This window comes from Bactrocera dorsalis, chromosome 4, assembly GCF_023373825.1.
Source record: "Bactrocera dorsalis isolate Fly_Bdor chromosome 4, ASM2337382v1, whole genome shotgun sequence".
In the NCBI taxonomy this organism is placed as follows: domain Eukaryota; kingdom Metazoa; phylum Arthropoda; class Insecta; order Diptera; family Tephritidae; genus Bactrocera; species Bactrocera dorsalis.
The window spans coordinates 31,308,113-31,327,902 of record NC_064306.1 but is presented as its reverse complement, the minus strand read 5'-3'; the positions used below and the strand labels follow the sequence as shown (position 1 = coordinate 31,327,902).

At 38.3% G+C, this 19,790-nt stretch overlaps 4 protein-coding genes and 1 pseudogene across 8 annotated transcripts in view; 4 read left to right on the top strand and 1 right to left on the bottom strand.

Annotated features, from left to right (window-relative positions):
- The window catches only part of LOC125778525 (odorant receptor 7a-like), a 63,056-nt gene extending 59,293 nt beyond the window's left edge, over positions 1-3,763 (top strand). For all 5 annotated transcript variants that reach the window (XM_049456807.1, XM_049456806.1, XM_049456805.1 and 2 more), the window contains exons 2-4: positions 2,253-3,035; positions 3,104-3,461; positions 3,543-3,763. In XM_049456807.1, the coding sequence (XP_049312764.1) occupies positions 2,272-3,035; positions 3,104-3,461; positions 3,543-3,623 (1,203 nt within the window). In that variant the 5' untranslated portion in view covers positions 2,253-2,271 and the 3' untranslated portion in view covers positions 3,624-3,763. The remainder of the gene's footprint in view (positions 1-2,252; positions 3,036-3,103; positions 3,462-3,542) is intronic.
- Positions 1-19,790, bottom strand: part of LOC105224091 (balbiani ring protein 3) — a 387,939-nt gene that overhangs the window by 271,487 nt on the left and 96,662 nt on the right. The window lies entirely within an intron of this gene.
- On the top strand, positions 4,971-6,613 carry LOC115066705 (odorant receptor 7a-like; annotated as a pseudogene).
- Positions 10,902-12,430, top strand: LOC125778532 (odorant receptor 7a-like). The gene is made up of 3 exons (XM_049456844.1): positions 10,902-11,835; positions 11,897-12,254; positions 12,336-12,430. The coding sequence occupies exons 1-3, from the start codon at positions 11,072-11,074 to the stop codon at positions 12,414-12,416; spliced, it is 1,203 nt and encodes a 400-aa protein (XP_049312801.1). The 5' UTR covers positions 10,902-11,071; the 3' UTR covers positions 12,417-12,430.
- Positions 14,261-15,636, top strand: LOC125778533 (odorant receptor 7a-like). Its single transcript, XM_049456845.1, has 3 exons — positions 14,261-15,053; positions 15,122-15,479; positions 15,556-15,636. The coding sequence occupies exons 1-3, from the start codon at positions 14,290-14,292 to the stop codon at positions 15,634-15,636; spliced, it is 1,203 nt and encodes a 400-aa protein (XP_049312802.1). The 5' UTR covers positions 14,261-14,289.

Here is a 19,790-nt window from a genome sequence, read left to right as displayed (position 1 = left end):
GTATTACAGCTTTGTTTTTCTTTGGAACGTTCGAGCAGATAGTATCTTTTCATGAAATCCAAAAAGAGTTGACAGTACTTCTCTTATACTTATTTACCCCAAAAACTGTGCTTTCGATAACTCTTCCTTTTTTTTATTTATTTGAGGTATGTAAACAATATAATACAATTATTTTTACTTATCACTTCACAAACTTTTTTCAATACATAGTATTGCAATAAATAAATAACTACGAATATCGATATGTAATGCACACACGCTAACGACCTATCCAAACTGACTGGAGTGACTGCAGCAATACGTCTGACTTCATCGACGACGGAAACTAAACTATACAGCTTATATTCACTTCCCGGCATTATCGAACGTTCCTGAAGTACAAAGCAATTCAGAGAGCGACCTGTTTCCCCACCACTCGAATTCCACGCAACTAGCCTTCGCAGAAACGAGAAATTTACGTTATAGGAGCGCGCGTTTTATTCCTACATAATTTATATGGTACATTCAAGTAGAAATACCTTTCTAAGATGTCAATAAATAGATCCTGATAGAATTCACTCAATTATTTTTAAATATAACGCACTTATACGCACGAATTTGGGTACGGGTACCCGGGTACCCTGGGCCGCAGACAGTGTGATTTTTTTTGGGTGGCAGCACAAGGTTTAAGCTGTTGACGGGTCGCGTCAGTCGTTTGGGCACAAACTCCGACTTGTATAGCGACTGGGGTGGCGGATATCGTTGGTTCGATTCTCTCACTGACGGTTTTTTTGCAACTCGCATTCGCCGCGGCTATTTTATGCGTTTGCATGCTTAACATGTTCATATTCGCCGATACGATGCACAAGGTTACCACGATTGTATGCTATCTAGTTGTTTTGATGCAAACTGTACCCAGCTGCTATCAGGCATCAATGCTCGAGGCGGACTGCGCTAAGTTGCCAGACGCGATCTTTCATTGCAATTGGATGGATATGGATAAACGCTTTCGGAAGCTCATCATATATTTTCAGCATCACGCACATATGCATGGATTAGCATAATATATGCTTTACCATAAATACACTTTCTTCGTATAATAAAGAGAGATGTCTTAGCAATACAAAGAAAACAGCCGAAGTTTTAGTCGATTCGAATTGCCAGCCCTTCAAATTCCAGAATTTCTATAAACAAAAACTGAGAGGCATGATTGTTTTTCAACATATAAATAAAATTAAATGATGACGATGTTGAGATGAGTTGAAATCCGAGTGAATGTCGGGCATTAAAATTCGCACTACGAATGGGCGTAATCGGACGCAGTACGCCATTATGGTTTTATGTATATATCTCTCAAACCGTTGAAGCCAAAATGACCGAAATCGCTCAAGATAATTGCTATAAGTGGCCCTACCAGCATTGTGAATATATATATCGGAAGATAACTCCGCTTACTACCCATGTAACGGTACTGTTAAAAACTAGGATAATCTTTTGCTCACAATACCATGTATGTGTGTGAAAAATGGGTTGAATCGGGTCGAGAAGTATTAACCAGCTCCACATAAGTATGTACCTAATACAAAGATTTTCGAACGTTCGGGTGACTTTATACCGCATATATCGGCCAACAGGTGATTTATCTCAATGGGAATGAGAGAGCGTGATTTACTCAAAACACTGTATCTTTATGCTAAAATGGTTAAAATTGGGCGAAAACCTGACTTAGCCACCATATAACTAATATCAGGATTTCCGAATACCCGCCTGACTTTACTTACTGATACTTGATTGTAGGTGAGGAATCTTGATGAAATCTTAAGAGCATTTTATTAGTTTGTGCCCTTTTAACTGCATCTTGTATTGGCACATAATAGTTAAAATCGGATCAATACTATCTCCTATATACTCAATATAAAATGATATCTAGTCCCTTTTGCGAACGCCACTGCTGCAGCTTGTCACCTTTGTGGGGGTTCTTTCTTGTAAGCCGTACTAAATTTATGACTGAACTCGTGATTGTGGTTGAGACGAAATTAGTTGACGACCTGGCGAGGTTATCGATTTCTATACAAGAAAATCTTTTTTTACGAACACCTTAAACTCTCAATCTGTATTGGAATCACGACTACAAGCGGCAAACCTGGAACTCAGTTTCAACAATCGATAATCATATTTTTCCATTTTTTCTCTTCGCCCTATTTATAAAAAACTGTATTTATTTCAGAATACCTGTAAAAAAATTTTTCATGCTTCTTATGTTGTGATTGCAGAGCAAAGCTTTCGAGAAATATGCGTTCTTTCCTCGACTTATATTATGGCCGTGGTAGTGAAGAATTCGAGACAAATGAATCGTTCCAGATGATATTTTCGTGTTGGGCACTACTTGGAATAAAACCATTGAAACCTTATGGGTTCCTTCGATCATTGCACGTGGCGTTCGGTTGTATTTGTCTGTTCATGTGCCCGGTGTTTTTCGCGGTGGGCTTCATGCAAGTTACGCAAAATTCATCTATGACTATTATACTTACTACTCTACAAGCGACACTCAATGCGCTAGGTCTACCGCTAAAGACATTCGTTGCGTATTTTTACATAGATCGTCTACGTAGTGTCGAACCGATTTTCAAAAGTTTGGATGGGCGCTATCAGAATCCGCATGGACGCTTCGCAAGAAGGGAACACGTTATCCAATCAGCACACTTATTCGTAACTCTTCTCGCTTTATATTTCGCTTATTGCACCGTTTCTTGGCTAACATCAATTTTTACGCACACTCAGCCGCTAAACACATGGTTGCCACTTGTTGACTGGATTCCACATTCGACTACACAGTATTGGCTGCATTTTGTCATCGAAGTGGTTTACGTATACTTTTTACTGATCAATCAAGGCATGAACGATGTATACCCGGCAGTTTACATCAAAGCCTTACGTACACATATTATTCTGCTTGCGGACCGCGTCAGCAGGTTGGGCGAGAATCCGGAGCTCACCGACGAGGACAATTATAAAGAATTAATTGATTGCGTACGCTCGCATCAGGAATTATTGCAGTAAGAGTTGCCTCTAAGTGCTAACCATTGATCATGTCTAAACGTGTACTTTCTCCATCCACCAACAGAATCTCTAGGGCTGTCGGCTCTGTTTTCTCGATCACCATCTTTATACAGTTCACAATAGCCGCCGCCATACTCTGTGTTTGCATGCTCAACCTTTTTTTATTTGCTGACACGAATCATCGTGCAATTACGATTGTCTATTACGGTTGCGTGTTGATGCAAACCTTACTCACTTGCTATCAGGCATCGATGCTCGAGGTGGACTGCGAAAAGTTGCCCATTGCGATCTTCCATTGCAATTGGTGGAATATGGATAAACGTTCTCGTCGGCTGTTAATCTATTTTTTGCATCGCGCTCAGCAGGAAATCTCTTTTGTAGCTGTTAAGTTTTTTAAAATTAATTTGGGCACCTTTTTGTCGGTAAGTCGTGGTATGAGAGTGTACAAAACACTTTCGCAAATTTATAAGAGAGAAATTATTTCAGTTTCTTTCTCTTTCAAGATCGCTAAATTCTCATTTACTTTATATACCTTCATGAACCAAATGGGCGTTGGCGAGAATATAAAGCATCAACTGGATTAAAGAAGCGAAGATATAATGATTTTAGTCAAAAGTGTTGTCCAAGCTGAATTTATTGTAGTTTTATTAATTATTACTTATGTTAAGCTTGATATTATCATTTTTATATACTTGTAGTTTTCAAATATGAATTGATTAGAAAATCCGTAAGTTTATTTTTCCGAAAACTCGGAACTGCTTCAATGCATCTTTGGTTTGCATTTGACGATCTCCTCTACACACCCCGATATTGAAGATGAAATTTTTTTTAAACAAAATCTTACAGCTAACAACGGTATGTAGGTTTTACGAGGGTCGAATCAAATGTAGTAATTGATTGATCGAAGTGACTCAAAGCCAGGGAGATTGAATGCCTCCTTGTAGGCACACAAGTGATCTGTTGAACGCCTTTTATACCTTCAAAAAAAGTAATAATAATTTATTAGCGCCTTTTAAAGTTTTGTTTTCAAGCTAAAGACCTCCGATAATCAAAAACATAACTAGAATTCTTAGATTTTTCTCAGAGCAAAAAACTTTTAGAAAAGCTGCGAGAGCTTTTTTGAATTAATTTTAAACTACAGTTTCGTAGAAGCATTAGATGGCAAGAACGGTTTATGAACAGAAAAATTTTAAAATAGCAAATCCATTAATGGATTTTCTTAGTATACATTATATGTTATATTCTAAATATATTTTTTTCTGTACAATAAAGAGAACGGTCTTAGCCCTAAAATAAAGACTTTTAAGCGTGTTCTTTTTCGACACATTTCTTTCTAGAAGTTCACTTCGAAATCCGAAGACGAATCGGAGGGAGACTGTGGTTCCTAAATACTTTGGTGCTTCTAGCCGTAATAGGGGCAAACAGTGTGTAAAAATACATACGCCCCTAAAGCCGAAATACTAAAATAGCCGAACATGCATTCATCACTTCATTCTTTTAAGAAAGTTCTATTTAAGCTACATCTAATTTAAATTTTGAAAATTAAGTGGCATTTTGTTTAGTCGAAGTAGTTCTGTAAGTTCGCTGTTGACACGCGAGGTTCTATTTCCTTAATTAAAAATTGATTGATACCGGAATAAGTGCTCAATAAGTTGTAGAAATTTGATCACTAAACTATTAGCATGATTATTTTTACTTTTTCAAAGTATTGACAGTTACGCAACATTTTTGGGAATTGACTAATCGAAAGCAATATAAATACCTGTACCTCATTTCGGTTAGACAGTGTTTCAGAAGGTTGGGTTTTGTTACTGCCGTTTCTTTGCAGAATAAGTAGTGTCTTTAAGTACATATAAGCGGTGCGCAATCTTTGGGTAGTTTGGAAATTCTTAAAGGAAGAGACAGTTCAAAGGACACCTATAGTTCTTGTGAAGGTGTTTCCTTGTAAACCCTACTAAAGTTAAGATAAACCGGTGGTTGGATAGAAAAAGGTTGACGGCTCGATGAGATTGTTCATTTGGTGGTGAATCATAACTTCAAAAAGCAGCATTTCAATTGAGTTCTTATTCAGCGAACTTTGACTTTTTAAGGACTTTTTTGTCCCTACTTTGATTTCTTTCTCTTTTTCTTTTCCATACATTTATACGTATTTCTTATTTCTGAATATCTGCAAACATTTTATTTATTTTTCTTATGTGCTGCATCCAAACCAAAGCTTTCGAGGAATATGCGTCCATTCTTCGACTTATATTATGGCCGTGGCAGTGACGATTTCGAGACAAATGAATCGTTTCCAATAATATTTTGGTGCTGGGCACTAATTGGGATAAAACCATTGAAACCTTGCGAGTTCTTTCGATCACTGCATATCGTGTTCAGCTGGATTTGTCTTCTCATGAGTCCGGTCGCTTTCAACGTTGGTGTCATGCAAATAACTAAACAAAATTCCTCCATGACCGCTCTACTAACCAGTTTTCAAACAGGACTTAATTCGTTGACTCTACCGCTGAAGGCGATCATTACGGCCATTTACTTAGATCGTCTACGTAGTGTCGAACCGATTCTCAAAAGTTTGGATGCACGTTACGAAAGTCCACAGGAACGCTTCGAAATAAGAGACAACGTTATTCAATCGACGCATTAATTTCTTACTGTCATCGTTTCCTATTTCAGTTACGGCACTATTTCCTGGATACCATCACTTTTTACACACACTCAACCGCTAAATATGTGGCTCCCACTAGTTGATTGCATTCCACAGTCGACCATGCAATTTTGGGGTCATTTACTCATTGAGGTGGTTTATTTATACTTTCTGTTGATCAGTCAATGCGCAAACGATCTGTATCCGGCTCTTTACATCAACGCCTTACGTACACATATTATTTTGCTTGCGAAGCGCGTCAGCAGGTTGGGCAAGAATCCGGAGCTCACCGACGGGGATAATTATCTAGAATTAATTGATTGTGTGCGCTCGCATCAGGAAATATTGCAGTAAGAATTACATTCATATGTTAAGCATTGATCATGCATAAATCTGTTTTTGTCTGTCTCGATCGACAGAATCTCTAGGGCTGTCGGCTCTGTGCTATCGCTAACAATCTTCACACAGTTCACAATAGCCGCCGCTGTGCTCTGTGTTTGCATGCTCAACCTTTTCATATTTGCCGATGTGGCTCATGGGGCAGTTAAGATTGTCTATTACTTTTGTGTGATGTTGCAAACCTCACTTACTTGCTACCACGCATCGATGCTTGAGGCGGAAAGCGTAAAGTTGCCTAATGCGATATTCCATTGCAATTGGTTGGATATGGATAAACGTTCTCGTCGAATGTTGATATATTTTTTGCATCGCGCTCAGCAGGAAATTTCTTTTGTGGCTGTTAAATTGTTTAAAATTAATTTGGGCACTTTTTTTGTCGGTAAGTCGTGGGATGAGAGCAATACAATGTGATTTATAAGAGAGATACTATTTTCATTCCTTTTTTGTTTTCAAGATCGCCAAATTCTCATTTACTTTATATACCTTCATCACGAAAATTGGTGTAGGAGAGAATATAAAGCATCAACTGGAATAAAGCAGCGAAATGTTGGCAGAGCTGAAATTATTGTAGTTTTGTCAATATGAATTTACTTCTTTGAAGCTTGAAATTCTTAAATTGTATTTATATTATAATAAAGTTGTTCTCATCGTCCATGCCTCTGCACCATATAGCAGGACGGGGATGATGAGTGACTTGTAGAGTTTGGTCTTTGTTCGTCGAGAGAGGACTTTACTTCTCAATTGCCTACTCAGTCCAAAGTAGCACCTGTTGGCAAGAGTTATTCTGCGTTGGATTTCGAGGCTGACATTGTTGGTGGTGTTAATGCTGGTTCCCAAATAGATATACGAAACTATCTACAACATCAAAGTTATGATTGCCAACAGTGACGTGGGAGCCAAGGCGCGAGTGCGACAACTGTTTGCTTGATGACAGGAGATATTTCGTCTTGCCCTCGTTCACTGCCAGACCCATTTGCTTTGCTTCCTTGTCCAGTCTGGAGAAAGCAGAACTAACGGCGCGGGTGTTGAGGCCGATGATATCAATATCATCGGCATACGCCAGCAGCTGTACACTCTTATAAAAGATTGTACCTGCTCGATTAAGTTCTGCAGCTCGAATTATTTTCTCCAGCAGCAGATTGAAGAAGTCGCACGATAGGGAGTCGCTTTGTCTGAAACCTCGTTTGGTATCGAACGGCTCGGAGAGGTCCTTCCCGATCCTGACGGAGCTTTTGGTGTTGCTCAACGTCAGTTTACACAGCCGTATTAGTTTTGCGGGGATACCAAATTCAGACATCGCGGCATAGAGGCAGCTCCTTTTCGTGCTGTCGAAAGCAGCTTTGAAATCGACGAAGAGGTGGTGTGTGTCGATTCTCCTTTCACGGGTATTTTCCAAGATTTGGCGCATGGTGAATATCTGGTCGGTTGTTGATTTGCCAGGTCTAAAACCACGTTGATAAGGTCCAATCAATTTTTTGACGATGGGCCTTAATCTTTTTCACAATACGCTCGATAGACACTTTTACGCGATGTTGAGAAGGCTTGTCCCACAGTAGTTGGCGCAACTAAAAATTTTACGCAACTTTCTTTACACATTCTATGAAATCTTGTCCGCAAATGTGAGATATTTTGAATATTCCTAAATATTTTTGGAATCACCGATATTGGTACACTATAGGATATAGCTGCCATACAAATTGATCGATCGAACTTAAGTTATTTATTGTATGAAAAACTTTTTTTTATTTGATAAAATTTGGCATGAATAATGGCGTAGGTCATTGTTACAATCTCCGAACATATTGTTGAGATTGGATCGCTGTAGCTGTTGTTTAAACAGACGGATCAAAATACTTGTACAGATAATGTTCTTCTTTTCGTATCTGATTTTTTTCTTATTAAGTGACTTTAATTCCGCATCATAGGTTGTTTATGCCAAATAATGGGACTAGGAAGGACTAGAACTGTAGTTGGTGAGTCTGGGAGAAGTATTACGCCTTCGTTACTTATTTTTTTAACAGAAGATAATCCAATTATCGCATTTATTGCTTACAGCCAACTGAACTCTTTTTACTGAGAGGGAACCTACTCACGAGCACATCGGGCAGTTTAACAGTGTTTGCGGCACGTTTGCTCACCAGTTTGCTTTTAAAATAGCTATAAATAATAAATAAATAACTTTCATGACCTTGAAGCCACTTTCATTTTTTATTGTTTTCCTTCTACCAGTTAGACAGATGTTCAATAAATTTTAGCAATTTTATCCATATGTAACATAACAGGTCAATTGAAAAATTCCCAGCCTGACACATAGATGACATTACTAGATTTAAATCTATATGATTTTTTGTATAATTTACCAGCATTAAGATCATAAGTTTGTGGATCAATCAAAAGAGGTCATTATCGACGAAAACATCGAACAAGTTACCCGAGATAGCAGTCACAGTAAAAATGATATCAACTCTACCTGTGTAAAGTGGGTTCCGCGAGAGCTCACTTTTCACCAAAAACAAAGACGATTCCTTGATTCGGAGCTGTGTTTGGAGATGTTCAAATGAAATAAGAACGAGTTTTTGCGTCGATATGTGATAATGGATGAAACATGGAAACATTTCGCTGCGCAGTTCAAACGATAGTCATCCGAGTGAACTGCACCCGATGAACCAGCTTCAAAGCGTGGAAAAAGGCAACAGTCGGCTGGTAAACGAATCGGATGGTGAATGCTCTTCCCAAACACATTTTTGCTTTTAGACCTAATGAAGACGGAAACTGTGTAAAAACACACACGCCCCTAAAACACGAACTCTAAAGTAGCCGAACATGCATTTTTAATTTCTTTCTTTTCAAAAAGTTCTCACAAAGTTATACACAAGTGAGTGAAATTTTAATAATTAAGTTGCATTTTGTTAGGTCGAAGTAGTTCTGCTGGTGACTGACATGCGAGGTTGCATAACTTTAATTAAAAATTCAGTAATGCCGGAATAAGAGTTCAAAAAGTTGTAGACATTTAGTCATTAAAAAATTAGCAGGATTTTTTATTATTTTCTACTCGCACTGTATTGATAATTAGAAAAAATTTTTTGGAAGTTAACTAATTGCAAGCATTATAAATAACTGTACTTCCTTTTGGCTAGACAGTGTTAATCAAATAACTGCAAAATAAGGAGTGTCCTCAAGAGTAATTAAAACAAAACCTTAGGTACTTCTAACGGGTTTTTCAGTAACAACGCTACAAAATTTTTAAATAAAACAAAAACGGTTTGGGATATCAATGAAATTTTTTATTCCTGTGATTCGATGCCTTATGTACGGAACCCGATTTCTTTAGCATGGCGGGCACGCTTGCTGAACCCTATTTTCAACGGTTCTAAAGCATAAATCGGCCGATACAGGTGCAATTTCATATTCGACGAAGTTCATCAATCGTCGCTGGCTTGTTGGCATTGACCATAGACGTAGCCCCACAGGAAATAGTCTAATGGCGTCAAATCGCATGACCGAGGCGGCCAATTGACTGGGCCATTTCGTGAGATAATACGTTCACCAAACTTGTTTTCCAATAAATCGATTGTGACATTCGCTGTGTGGCTGTTGGCGTCGCCCTGTTGGAACCACATATTGCCAAAGTCCATATCAGCTGATTCGGTTTTCATTGAGCCGTAGCGATAACGTGCCGGTCTAGATCATCACGGAAGAAGTACGGCCCAGTGACGCCGCCGGCCCATAAACCACATCAAACCGTAATTGTATCGTGGTGACTCATGGAGTGCGTATGGATTTCTGCCTGACCAATAACTCATATTTTGCTCCTCATCGCTGAAGATGATTTTTCGTTGAAAATCCGGATAATTTTCAACTTGTTTTTCAGTCCAATTCATAAACGATATGGTCAAGCGCCATAAGTTCTTGCGTCAATTTGTTCTTGTAAGGATGTAGTCCAAGATCTTTTCGCAAAATTCGCCACAAAGACGTCACAGGGCCTTACGCTTGGTAACGGCGTATAACAGACTGCTTCTCGGGACTGGTACGGGACTATTTTGATCTGTGACTGTGGGTTCGAATTTATCCACTAGACGCAGAATTGTTGATCTGACAGGACTATTATGACGACCATAAGCGACGTAGCGCTATTACTTTCCAAGAATCCACTGACTCTGAATTTCGTAATTTTGCGTCCCTACTAAAAACCCCGTTATTACTTAATAATGGATCACTTCATTGTTGAATGATTTTCGAATATTGTCATTTACAAACTTTTCCTATTTGCTATGAGAGATACAAGAAATGTGAGAGGACGAAAGTGGAACGTCGACTTAGAACGTAATTCCTGTTTTAGTGCAGACGCGAGGATGCTAATCAAAGATCATTTAAAAGTTGCAATGTTTGGCCGGAAAATTGTTGATGGACAACTAGTAAACGTTTGAGCAGATTGAAATCTTCGTGAATCTAATAAATTAAAGTCAATCAAGATAAGAAATGATGCAGCTTTTATTGCCAGCAAGAGCGCTCTTTGAGACTATATATTTAAAAATGACATTGTGTTCGTCTGGCTTACGGAACGTACAAGATTTCATTTCAAGGCTTTTCTGATTTTGAGTGTACAGATACTGGACATCTTAAGTTAACAAAGCTGCAGTTTGCTACTCTTGCGAGAGTTTTTTTTTAAATCGTACTCACTTTATGGTAAAACTCCTGGTTGAGTCGAAAATGGTTGCTGACCCGGCAAAGATATTAATTTAACATCAGCAAATATTTTTTCTACTGCTGCAATAATCTCTCAGTCTTTATTGGTATCAATTAATTCAGTTCTCCGTAATCGCTGTTTCAAAAACAGAGCTCGTATTTAGTTTCAATTCCAATTTTATATTTTCCTTCACAGTTTTTCCTTTTCCTTTAGTATTAAAAGTACATTTATATCAGAATATCTTTTAAAGGTTTCTTTTATTATTTTTATGTGGTGATTGCAGAGCAAAGCATTCGACGAATATGCGTTCTCTTTTCGACTTATATTATGGACGTGGTAGTGAAGAATTCGAGACAAATGAATCGTTCCAGATGATATTTTCGTGTTGGGCACTACTTGGTATAAAACCATTGAAACCTTACGGGTTCTTTCGATCATTGCACGTGGCGTTCGGGTGGATTTGTCTGTTCATGGGCCCGGTGGTTTTCGTTGTTGGCTTCATGCAAGTTATGCAAAATTCATCTATGACCGTTATACTTACTACCCTACAAGCGACACTTAATGCGCTAGGTCTACCGCTAAAGACGTTCGCTGCGTATTTTTACATAGATCGTCTACGTAGTGTCGAACCGATTTTCAAAAGTTTGGATGGACGTTATCAGAAACCACAGGAACGTTTCGCAATAAGAGACAACGTTATCCAATCGGTGCACTTATTCGTAACTCTTCTCGTTTCATATTACGCTTATTGTACCGTTTCTTGGCTAACATCAATTATTACGCACACTCAACCTCTAAACATATGGTTGCCATTTGTTGACTTGATTCCACATCCGACTATGCACTTTTGGTTGCATTTTCTCATCGAGGTGGTTTATTTATACTTTTTACTTACTACTCAATGCATGAACGATCTATATCCTGCTGTTTACATCAAAGCCTTACGTACCCATATTACTCTGCTTGCGGAGCGCGTCAGCAGGTTGGGCGAGAATCCGGAACTCACCGACGAGGACAATTATCTAGAATTAATTGATTGTGTGCGCTCACATCAGGAATTATTGCAGTAAGAATTAACTTCATGTGCTGATCATGCGTAAACTTGTAATTTCTCTATCCACCAACAGAATCTCTAAGGCTGTCGGCTCTGTTTTCTCGATCACCATCTTTATACAGTTCACAATAGCCGCCGCCATACTTTGTGTTTGCATGCTCAATCTGTTTTTGTTTGCCGACGCGAGTCATCGGGCAATTACGATTGTCTATTACGGTTGCTTGTTGGTGCAAACCTCACTCACTTGCTATCAGGCATCGATGCTTGAGGCGGAAAGCGTAAAGTTGCCTAATGCGATCTTCCATTGCAATTGGTGGAATATGGATAAACGATCGCGTCGTGTGTTGATATATTTTTTGCATCGCGCTCAGCAGGAAATCGCTTTTGTAGCTGTTAAATTTTTTAAAATTAATTTGGGCACCTTTTTGTCGGTAAGTCGTGGTATGAGAGTGGACAAAACATTCTCACAAATTTATAAGAGAGAAATTATTTCAGTTGCTTTTTCTTTCAAGATCGCTAAATTCTCATTTACTTTATATACCTTCATGAACCAAATGGGCGTTGGCGAGAATATAAAGCATCGACTGGATTAAAGAAGCGAAGATATTGTAGTTATGTCAATTTGAATTTACTTCTTTGAAGCTTCATATTCTTAAATTGTATTAAATTATATGTAATATTATACGAGTATGTGTATTTTATTATACTATAAAAGAATTGGAAAAGGAATAAGTTTAATTTTCCGAAAAATTAGAAAAATGTCAACTACTTATTTTATTTTTCAATGGTTCTTTGATTTTCAGTAGGCGAGATCCTTTCTCTAGCTGTTTGGATAATAAAGGCAGTTATTCAGAAAAAAAGTTTTACTTTCTCTTCTAGAGAAATTTGAGAAATTTTGTGCTATTGTTAATCTAACTTACTCTTCACTTGAACTAGTACTAGTACTAGTACCAGTAATAGTATTCTGATGTCATTGTAGACTATTTTATTTAACCTTTCACGCCGAAGCTCTGGCAGCTAGTGCTTCTTACTCTAAACGACATGGTCTTTTCAGGCATTCACTAGGTTGTGGCCATAAATGATTTTTTAACTTATGGCTCAAGCAGCTCACAATTTTTGGTCGACAAAGTATTCTCTGAGTAGCCAAAAAATTTCTCGCCACTGCTCGTCAGCTCATTTTCCACCAATAAGAGGACGGTTCGATGATTCTGTGATTGGAGATGTTCAAGCGTAATAAACCTGAGCTTTAGCATCGATATGTGACAATGGCTGAAACATAACTCCATCATTTCATTCCGAAATCCAACGGAGTCCATTCGGTCCTTCCAGTGAACAGTACGCGATGAATCCACTCCAAAGCGTGAAAAACCACATTAGTTGGCTAATAAGGTTATGACGTCTCGGATTGTGAGTGCTTTTCCCAAACAAATTTTTGCTTTTAGTCCTAATTAAGACGGAAACTATGTAAAAACACACACGCCCCTAAAACAGGAACTCTAAAGTAGCCGAACATGCATTTTTAATTTATTTCTTTTCAAAAAGTTCTCACTAAGTTATACACAAGTGAGTTAAATTTTAATAATAAATTGCATTTTGTTAGGTCGAATCAGTTCATTTGGTGGCTGACATGCGAGGTTGCATAACTTTAATTAAAAATTCAGTAATACCGGAATAAAAGTTCAAAAAGTTGTAGAAATTTAGTCATTAAAAAATCAGCAGGATTTTTTATTCTTTTCTAAAGTATTGTTAATTATACAAAAATTTGTTGGGGGTTAACTAATTGTAAGCAATATAAATAACTACACTTGCTTTTGGCGAGGCAGTGTTATTCAAGGATTGCTTTTGTTACCGCCTCTGCGCAAAATAAGGAGTGTCTTCAAGAGTAATTACTACAAAACCTTAGGTACTTAGGAAGTTTTCTACTATGTAATTATGGATCACAGTGTATTTTATAAAGGTTAACTTCATTGTTGAATAATTTTTGAATGTTGTGATTTACAGTTTTGTTCTATTTGCTATGAAAGATTCACAAAACGTGAGTGAAGGTGCGAGGATCCTGGGCTAAGGGATCAGCGAGCGTTCAAAAACTGCACTGGTTGGACTGAAGTTTGGTGAGCGATAAGTAGTAAACGTTTGACCAGATCGAAACCGCTGTGAATAAATAACTTAAAGCTAGTTGAGAACTTATATAGAAAAAAAATTTTGTTGATGAAGCGTACAAGACGCTACATTAATCTCTTAATCTTAATATTTATTAGTATTATTTGATTCAGTTCCCTTTAATCGCTCTTTCCAAAACAAAGTTCAGATTTAGTTTCATTTCAAATATCAGCAATCATGTTTTCCTTTCCAATTTTTCTTTTTTTTTTTAGCACTGTAAGTACGTGTACATGTATTTCAGAATATCTGTAAGTGGTTTTTTTATTCTTTTTATGTGGTGATTGCAGAGCAAAGCTTTCGTGGAATATGCGTGCATTCTTCGACCTCTATTATGGACGCGGTAGTGAAGAATACGAGACAAATGAATCGTTTCAGTTGCTATTTTGGTGCTGGGCACTAATTGGCGTAAAACCATTGAAACCCTATGGATTCTTTCGCTTTTTCCAAATGGCGTTCTGCTGGATTTGTCTGCTTGTGAGCCCTGTGGTTTTCGTCGTTGGCTTCATGCAAGTTACGCAAAATTCATCTATGACTGTTATACTGACTACTCTACAAGCGACAATCAACGTGATGGCTTTACCGCTGAAAGTGATCGCTACGGCCTTTTACTTAGATCGTCTACGTAGTGTCGAACCGATTTTCAAAAGTTTGGATGGACGCTATCAGAGTCCACAGGGACGTTTCGCAATAAGAGACAACGTTATCCAATCGGCACGCTTATTTATGACGGTTCTGGCTTCATATTTCGGTTATGGCACAATTTCTTGGCTATTATCAATTTTAACACACACTCAACCGCTAAACATATGGCTACCACTTGTTGACTGGATTCCACAGCCGACTACACAGTATTGGCTGCATTTTCTCATCGAGGTACTGTACGTATACTTTCTGCTGATATGTCAGTGCCTGAGCGATCTCTATCCGGCTATTTACATCAAAGCCTTACGTACACACATTACTCTGCTTGCGGAGCGCGTCAGCAGGTTGGGAGCGAATTCGAATCTTACCGACGAGAACAAGTATCAGGAATTAATTGAATGCGTGCGCTCGCATCAGGAAATATTGCAGTAAGAATTACATTCATGCGCTAAGCATTGATCATGCATAAATTTATCCTTTCTATCTCAACCATCAGAATCTCTAAGGCTGTCGGCTCTGTGCTCTCTATCACCATCTTTGTACAGTTCACAATAGCCGCCGCTGTACTCTGTATCTGCATGCTTAATCTTTTCATATTTGCCGACGCGAATCGTCGGGTAATTACGATTGTCTATTACCTTTGTGTGCTGATGCAAACCTTACTCACTTGCTATCAGGCGTCGATGCTCGAGGCCGACTGCGCAAACTTGCCGAATGCGATCTTCCATTGCAATTGGTTGGATTTAGATAAACGTTCGCGCCGTCTGTTGATCTATTTTCTGCATCGCGCTCAACAGGAAATCTCTTTCATAGCCATTAAGATGTTTCAAATTAATTTGGGCACTAATTTGTCGGTAAGTCGTAGGATGAGACGTGGGACTTTCACGTGTTTATACGAGAGAAATTATTTCAGTTGCTTTTTCTTTCAAGATCGCCAAATTCTCATTTACCTTATATACCTTCATGAACAAAATGGGCGTGGGCGATAATATAAAACATCAGTTGGAATAAATAATAGAAAAAAGTTTAGTATAACTAGTATATGCGTTGTTAATTTTAATTTTTTACTTTGAAGCCGGATGTTGATTTTATTCTGAACCTCTGCACAAAATAATCGTATAAAATCGTTTTTTCATAATAATCGGGAAGTTATGAAATTTTACTTTTCCCTTTCAATTCTTCTATGAGTTGCATTTGGCGAAATAATGAAATTAAAATCAGTTCGTAAGAAAAACATTGGGGGTTCTGTGACATTATGAAGAATCTAGAAAAGGGCCCTAACAACTTGGATTGCCAATCAATGTCTTTTTCCACTTGTCATCTCCACGGCAGTTTTTTCCTCAATAAGTGGTTTAAAATCATGTGAGTTATTATAAATTTCTATTACTTAGGCTGGAGTAGACTGGGATGTATTCTTGGGACCTGGAGATAGGTAAAGATTGTGTTCATCGTGGCTAAAGACCTTAGACCAATCAGTTTCTCCTACTTCTTGCGAAGAACATTAGAGAGATTGATTTATCTGCACTTAAGTGGTATTATCTCAGATATCGAGGGACATTCGACAACGGTTGAAGCGAACCTTAAGCATATTATCTACAAACTCGTGTCGGAATGAGGCAGTGCGTGGATACAACGGAACATGAGTAGAGGTACCCCACAAAGGGAGTTCCCTCGTTACTTCTCTGATTAATTATTGTTAATCATCTTCTAGAAAAACTTGAAAAAGTCGGCTGATGGGCGATTGCCTACGCGGACAACGATGCTCTCATGGTTGAGAAGAAATTTCAGAATACCGTGTACAAGATAGCTCAAGGGTACTTTGTATCGTATGTAACTGGCCTGCAGAACTGAACTGGTTTTATTCACTAGACAGCACAAAGTACCAGAGGCGGATCTATCATCGATTGGAGGAACGCGTTTTCGCCTGCTGAGAAAGTAAGTAGCCTTGGGCTCATCCTAGACAGGAAGCTCTTGTGGAAACCCTGCGGCGATGAAAGAACAAGGAAGGCATTGGTTGCTCTGTACGTCTGCAGGGTAGCCATTGGAAAAAGGTGGGACTCTCGCCTAAGGTAGTTTTTTGGCTCTATGCATGCATAGTTAAACCAATAATGTTCTACGGAATTCTTGTTTGGTGGACGGCTCTGCCAAAGACAACACTCGTTAAAAAACTGGCGTTGAATGTCTTGCTACATATAGTAGCGGTAGATATAGTCGCAAGGTGTATGGCGGCGAAAGCTGCCCTTAAATTTAGAGAATCTGGGTCTGCGGATCTGTGCATTCTGGAATCTGCCACACGTTGATTTTATTTCAAAATATCTGGATTTCCAGGTCGCTGAGCCTTGCCCTGGCTGTTGCTTCTCTACTTACGTACCCTCGTGGGGGTATAAAAGGGAAAGACCCATTGAGGAGAGGAGCTCCTGGTGGAGGAGTATGCTGCCGGGAACTTTTCATCAGTTCCAGTCTTCTTCTTGACCATTGCAGCGTTTTTTCCAAGCGGAGGTGGCTGCTATACATGTAACGGTATACACTCTGATAGTACGGTAGCGATATTAGCTTTGAGTTCGCTGACTAAGTGCTCAAGTCTAGTGAAAAGATGTCTAGACTCTTTTTCTTTAGCAACAAGCTATTTACGATTAGACCGGCTTGAGAGAATGGCCACAGCGGTAATGCGGGAAACTGTAAGGTTGATGAGCTTGTTAGGGCTGGTACTTAGATTTCAATAACTTACGAATGGGAATGGGTAGGAGCTCTATTTGCTTCTTGTGGTTCACTGCTGGACTTTTGGGCTTCAGATCTGCTTAGCAAGCGTTGGTCAACTAACAGCAGCTGTGCAGTCACAAGATTCTTCTGACCAAGTAAGGGTCATATTGTCCGACCGGGACTAATGCAGTAAGATTGAATATCTTACCTGATGCCAGCTGCATCAGCTGTTTGGAAGAAGATGAGATAGAATCATCTCAACTGTTCATCCTTGAATATTCCGCTTTTACCAGAGCAAGGCTAAAACATCTCGGATCCCATACTTTCTGATATCCAGGTGAAATACCAAAAACAGAAAGAAAACACCTAAGCAGATTTGTGATAGGTTCAGGGCGCTTTATCGGTAGCTAATATCCAATTATTTTTTTACAAAGTACTGTATATAACAGTCTAAATGTGATTAATCCGCAATGATAAGTGATCTTAACCTAATCTAACCTAGGATAGGGTAGTCTTTATGCATTGATTCGATATCCTGATGTCATTACAGGTTATATTATATGACTTTTCCTCCTTCACCTTAAGGGTAAAGTCTCCTTATTTCTCTGTTTTGTTCTACTTGTGGGGGCTAATCTGCATTGAATATTATTTTCTGTGTTTTTGGTGGGACTATTTCAAGATAATTAGTAGCTAGCGTGTTTTTAGCATTATTAACAATTTTCAGAGTACTATTGAGTAGAAAATATGTTCATTGCTTTGTAGTTCTCTTTTATTGTTCCCACTATAATCGTAACAATTTCGAGTGAGGCTGAGCTCGCTCTGTATGAAACAAATACTCTAAAATCAGTTCTACTTTAACGGGTGATAAAAGCAGAGCTACTTTTCCCATAGCCTTTTTTAGACAGATCACGGGTGAGTCGTACCAAGCTGGCATGTATTTTTTCAGTAATATTTAGCATTTCAACATGGAAAGACTTACGCTTGAACAAGGTTTAAAAATTGTTCAACTTTATTACGAATGTTCTTTAAAGAATGTGTCCTGCACGTCTCGCTCAATTTATCGTCAACATAATCGGCTTACTGAGCGAACTATTCGCAACACCATCACCTTTCTTGCGACCCAGCATTCAATATTGGATAATATTCGAACGAATAGACCACGTCCAGTACGCAGTGAAGAAAATATAGCAGCCGTATCTGAGAGTGTACACGAAGACCGTGGAGAGTCGATTTGGCGCTGTTCGCAGCAACTCGGACTGATGCATGGAACGACTTGTCGAATTTTACCTCGAGATCTTAAATTGAAAGCGTACAAAACACAGCTTGTGCAAGAACTGAAGCCGCTCGACATTTCCAAGCGACATCGTTTCGCTATACCCGCTCTTGAAAAGTTCGAGTCAAATTTTGTATAGCAATGAAGCACATTTCTGGCTCAATATGTATGGAAACGAGCAAAATTTCCGCATTTGATTGGAAAAGCAGCCTAAAAAGATTCAAGAGCTGCCATTTTATCCCGAAAAAACAACGGTTTGTTGTGGTTTGTGAACCGGTGGAAGCAGCGATCCATATTTATTCAAAAATTATACCTGTGAGAATGTAACCGTCTATGACCCGTCGCGACTGTTATCGTGCCACGATAACCGACTATTTGATAGGCTCGTAATCTCGGCGACATTTCGTTTCAACAAGACGGCGCCACTTCCCACACATCAATCGATGGACTTATTAAGAGAACACTTCGGTGAGCGGATAATTTCACGTTTTGGATGGAATTGGAAACCAAGATCGTGTGATATCACACAGTTAGACTTTTTCCTGTGGGGATATGTAAATTTTGCTTCGATGCTGAACTTGGAGCGTGATGGTTACCAGTCGAAATGCTCGAACGAGTCATCGAAAATTTAACTCAACGGATGGACCATCAGAGACCGCCGAGGTCAACATTTGAAAGAGATAATCTTCAACAAATTAATGTCAGAGAATATTCTTTTGAACGATAATAAACATTCCACGTTATTATAATTAAAAATTTAAATTTAAAGTTTATGCGTTTTTTCTTAAAAAAAAGCAGTGGACCTCGATGTGGATTACCCTTTATAATTTATAATTAGGTATTATTCGAGTAACCTTTGTTTTGTCAATATATCGTCTTACATATGTATTATATTATTTATATTATACATAAATATACATATGTATTAGGAGCCATATAAAATTACAACAAGGACAAATCGCATCTTGGCTTTTCGTAAGTTATCAACCAGGTCTGAGGCAACATTTCCGTTAAATGTCAGTTTAAATATTTATTTTAAAATTTTCAATAATATTCTGTTTTCCATTTATTTCTTGTCTAATTATAAATATTAAATAAGTATTTACATATGTATATATGTATGTTTTTCCTAAATAATTGAAATATAATTGAATATAAAATCAAATGATCAGGAATTCTCCACAGACTTGAG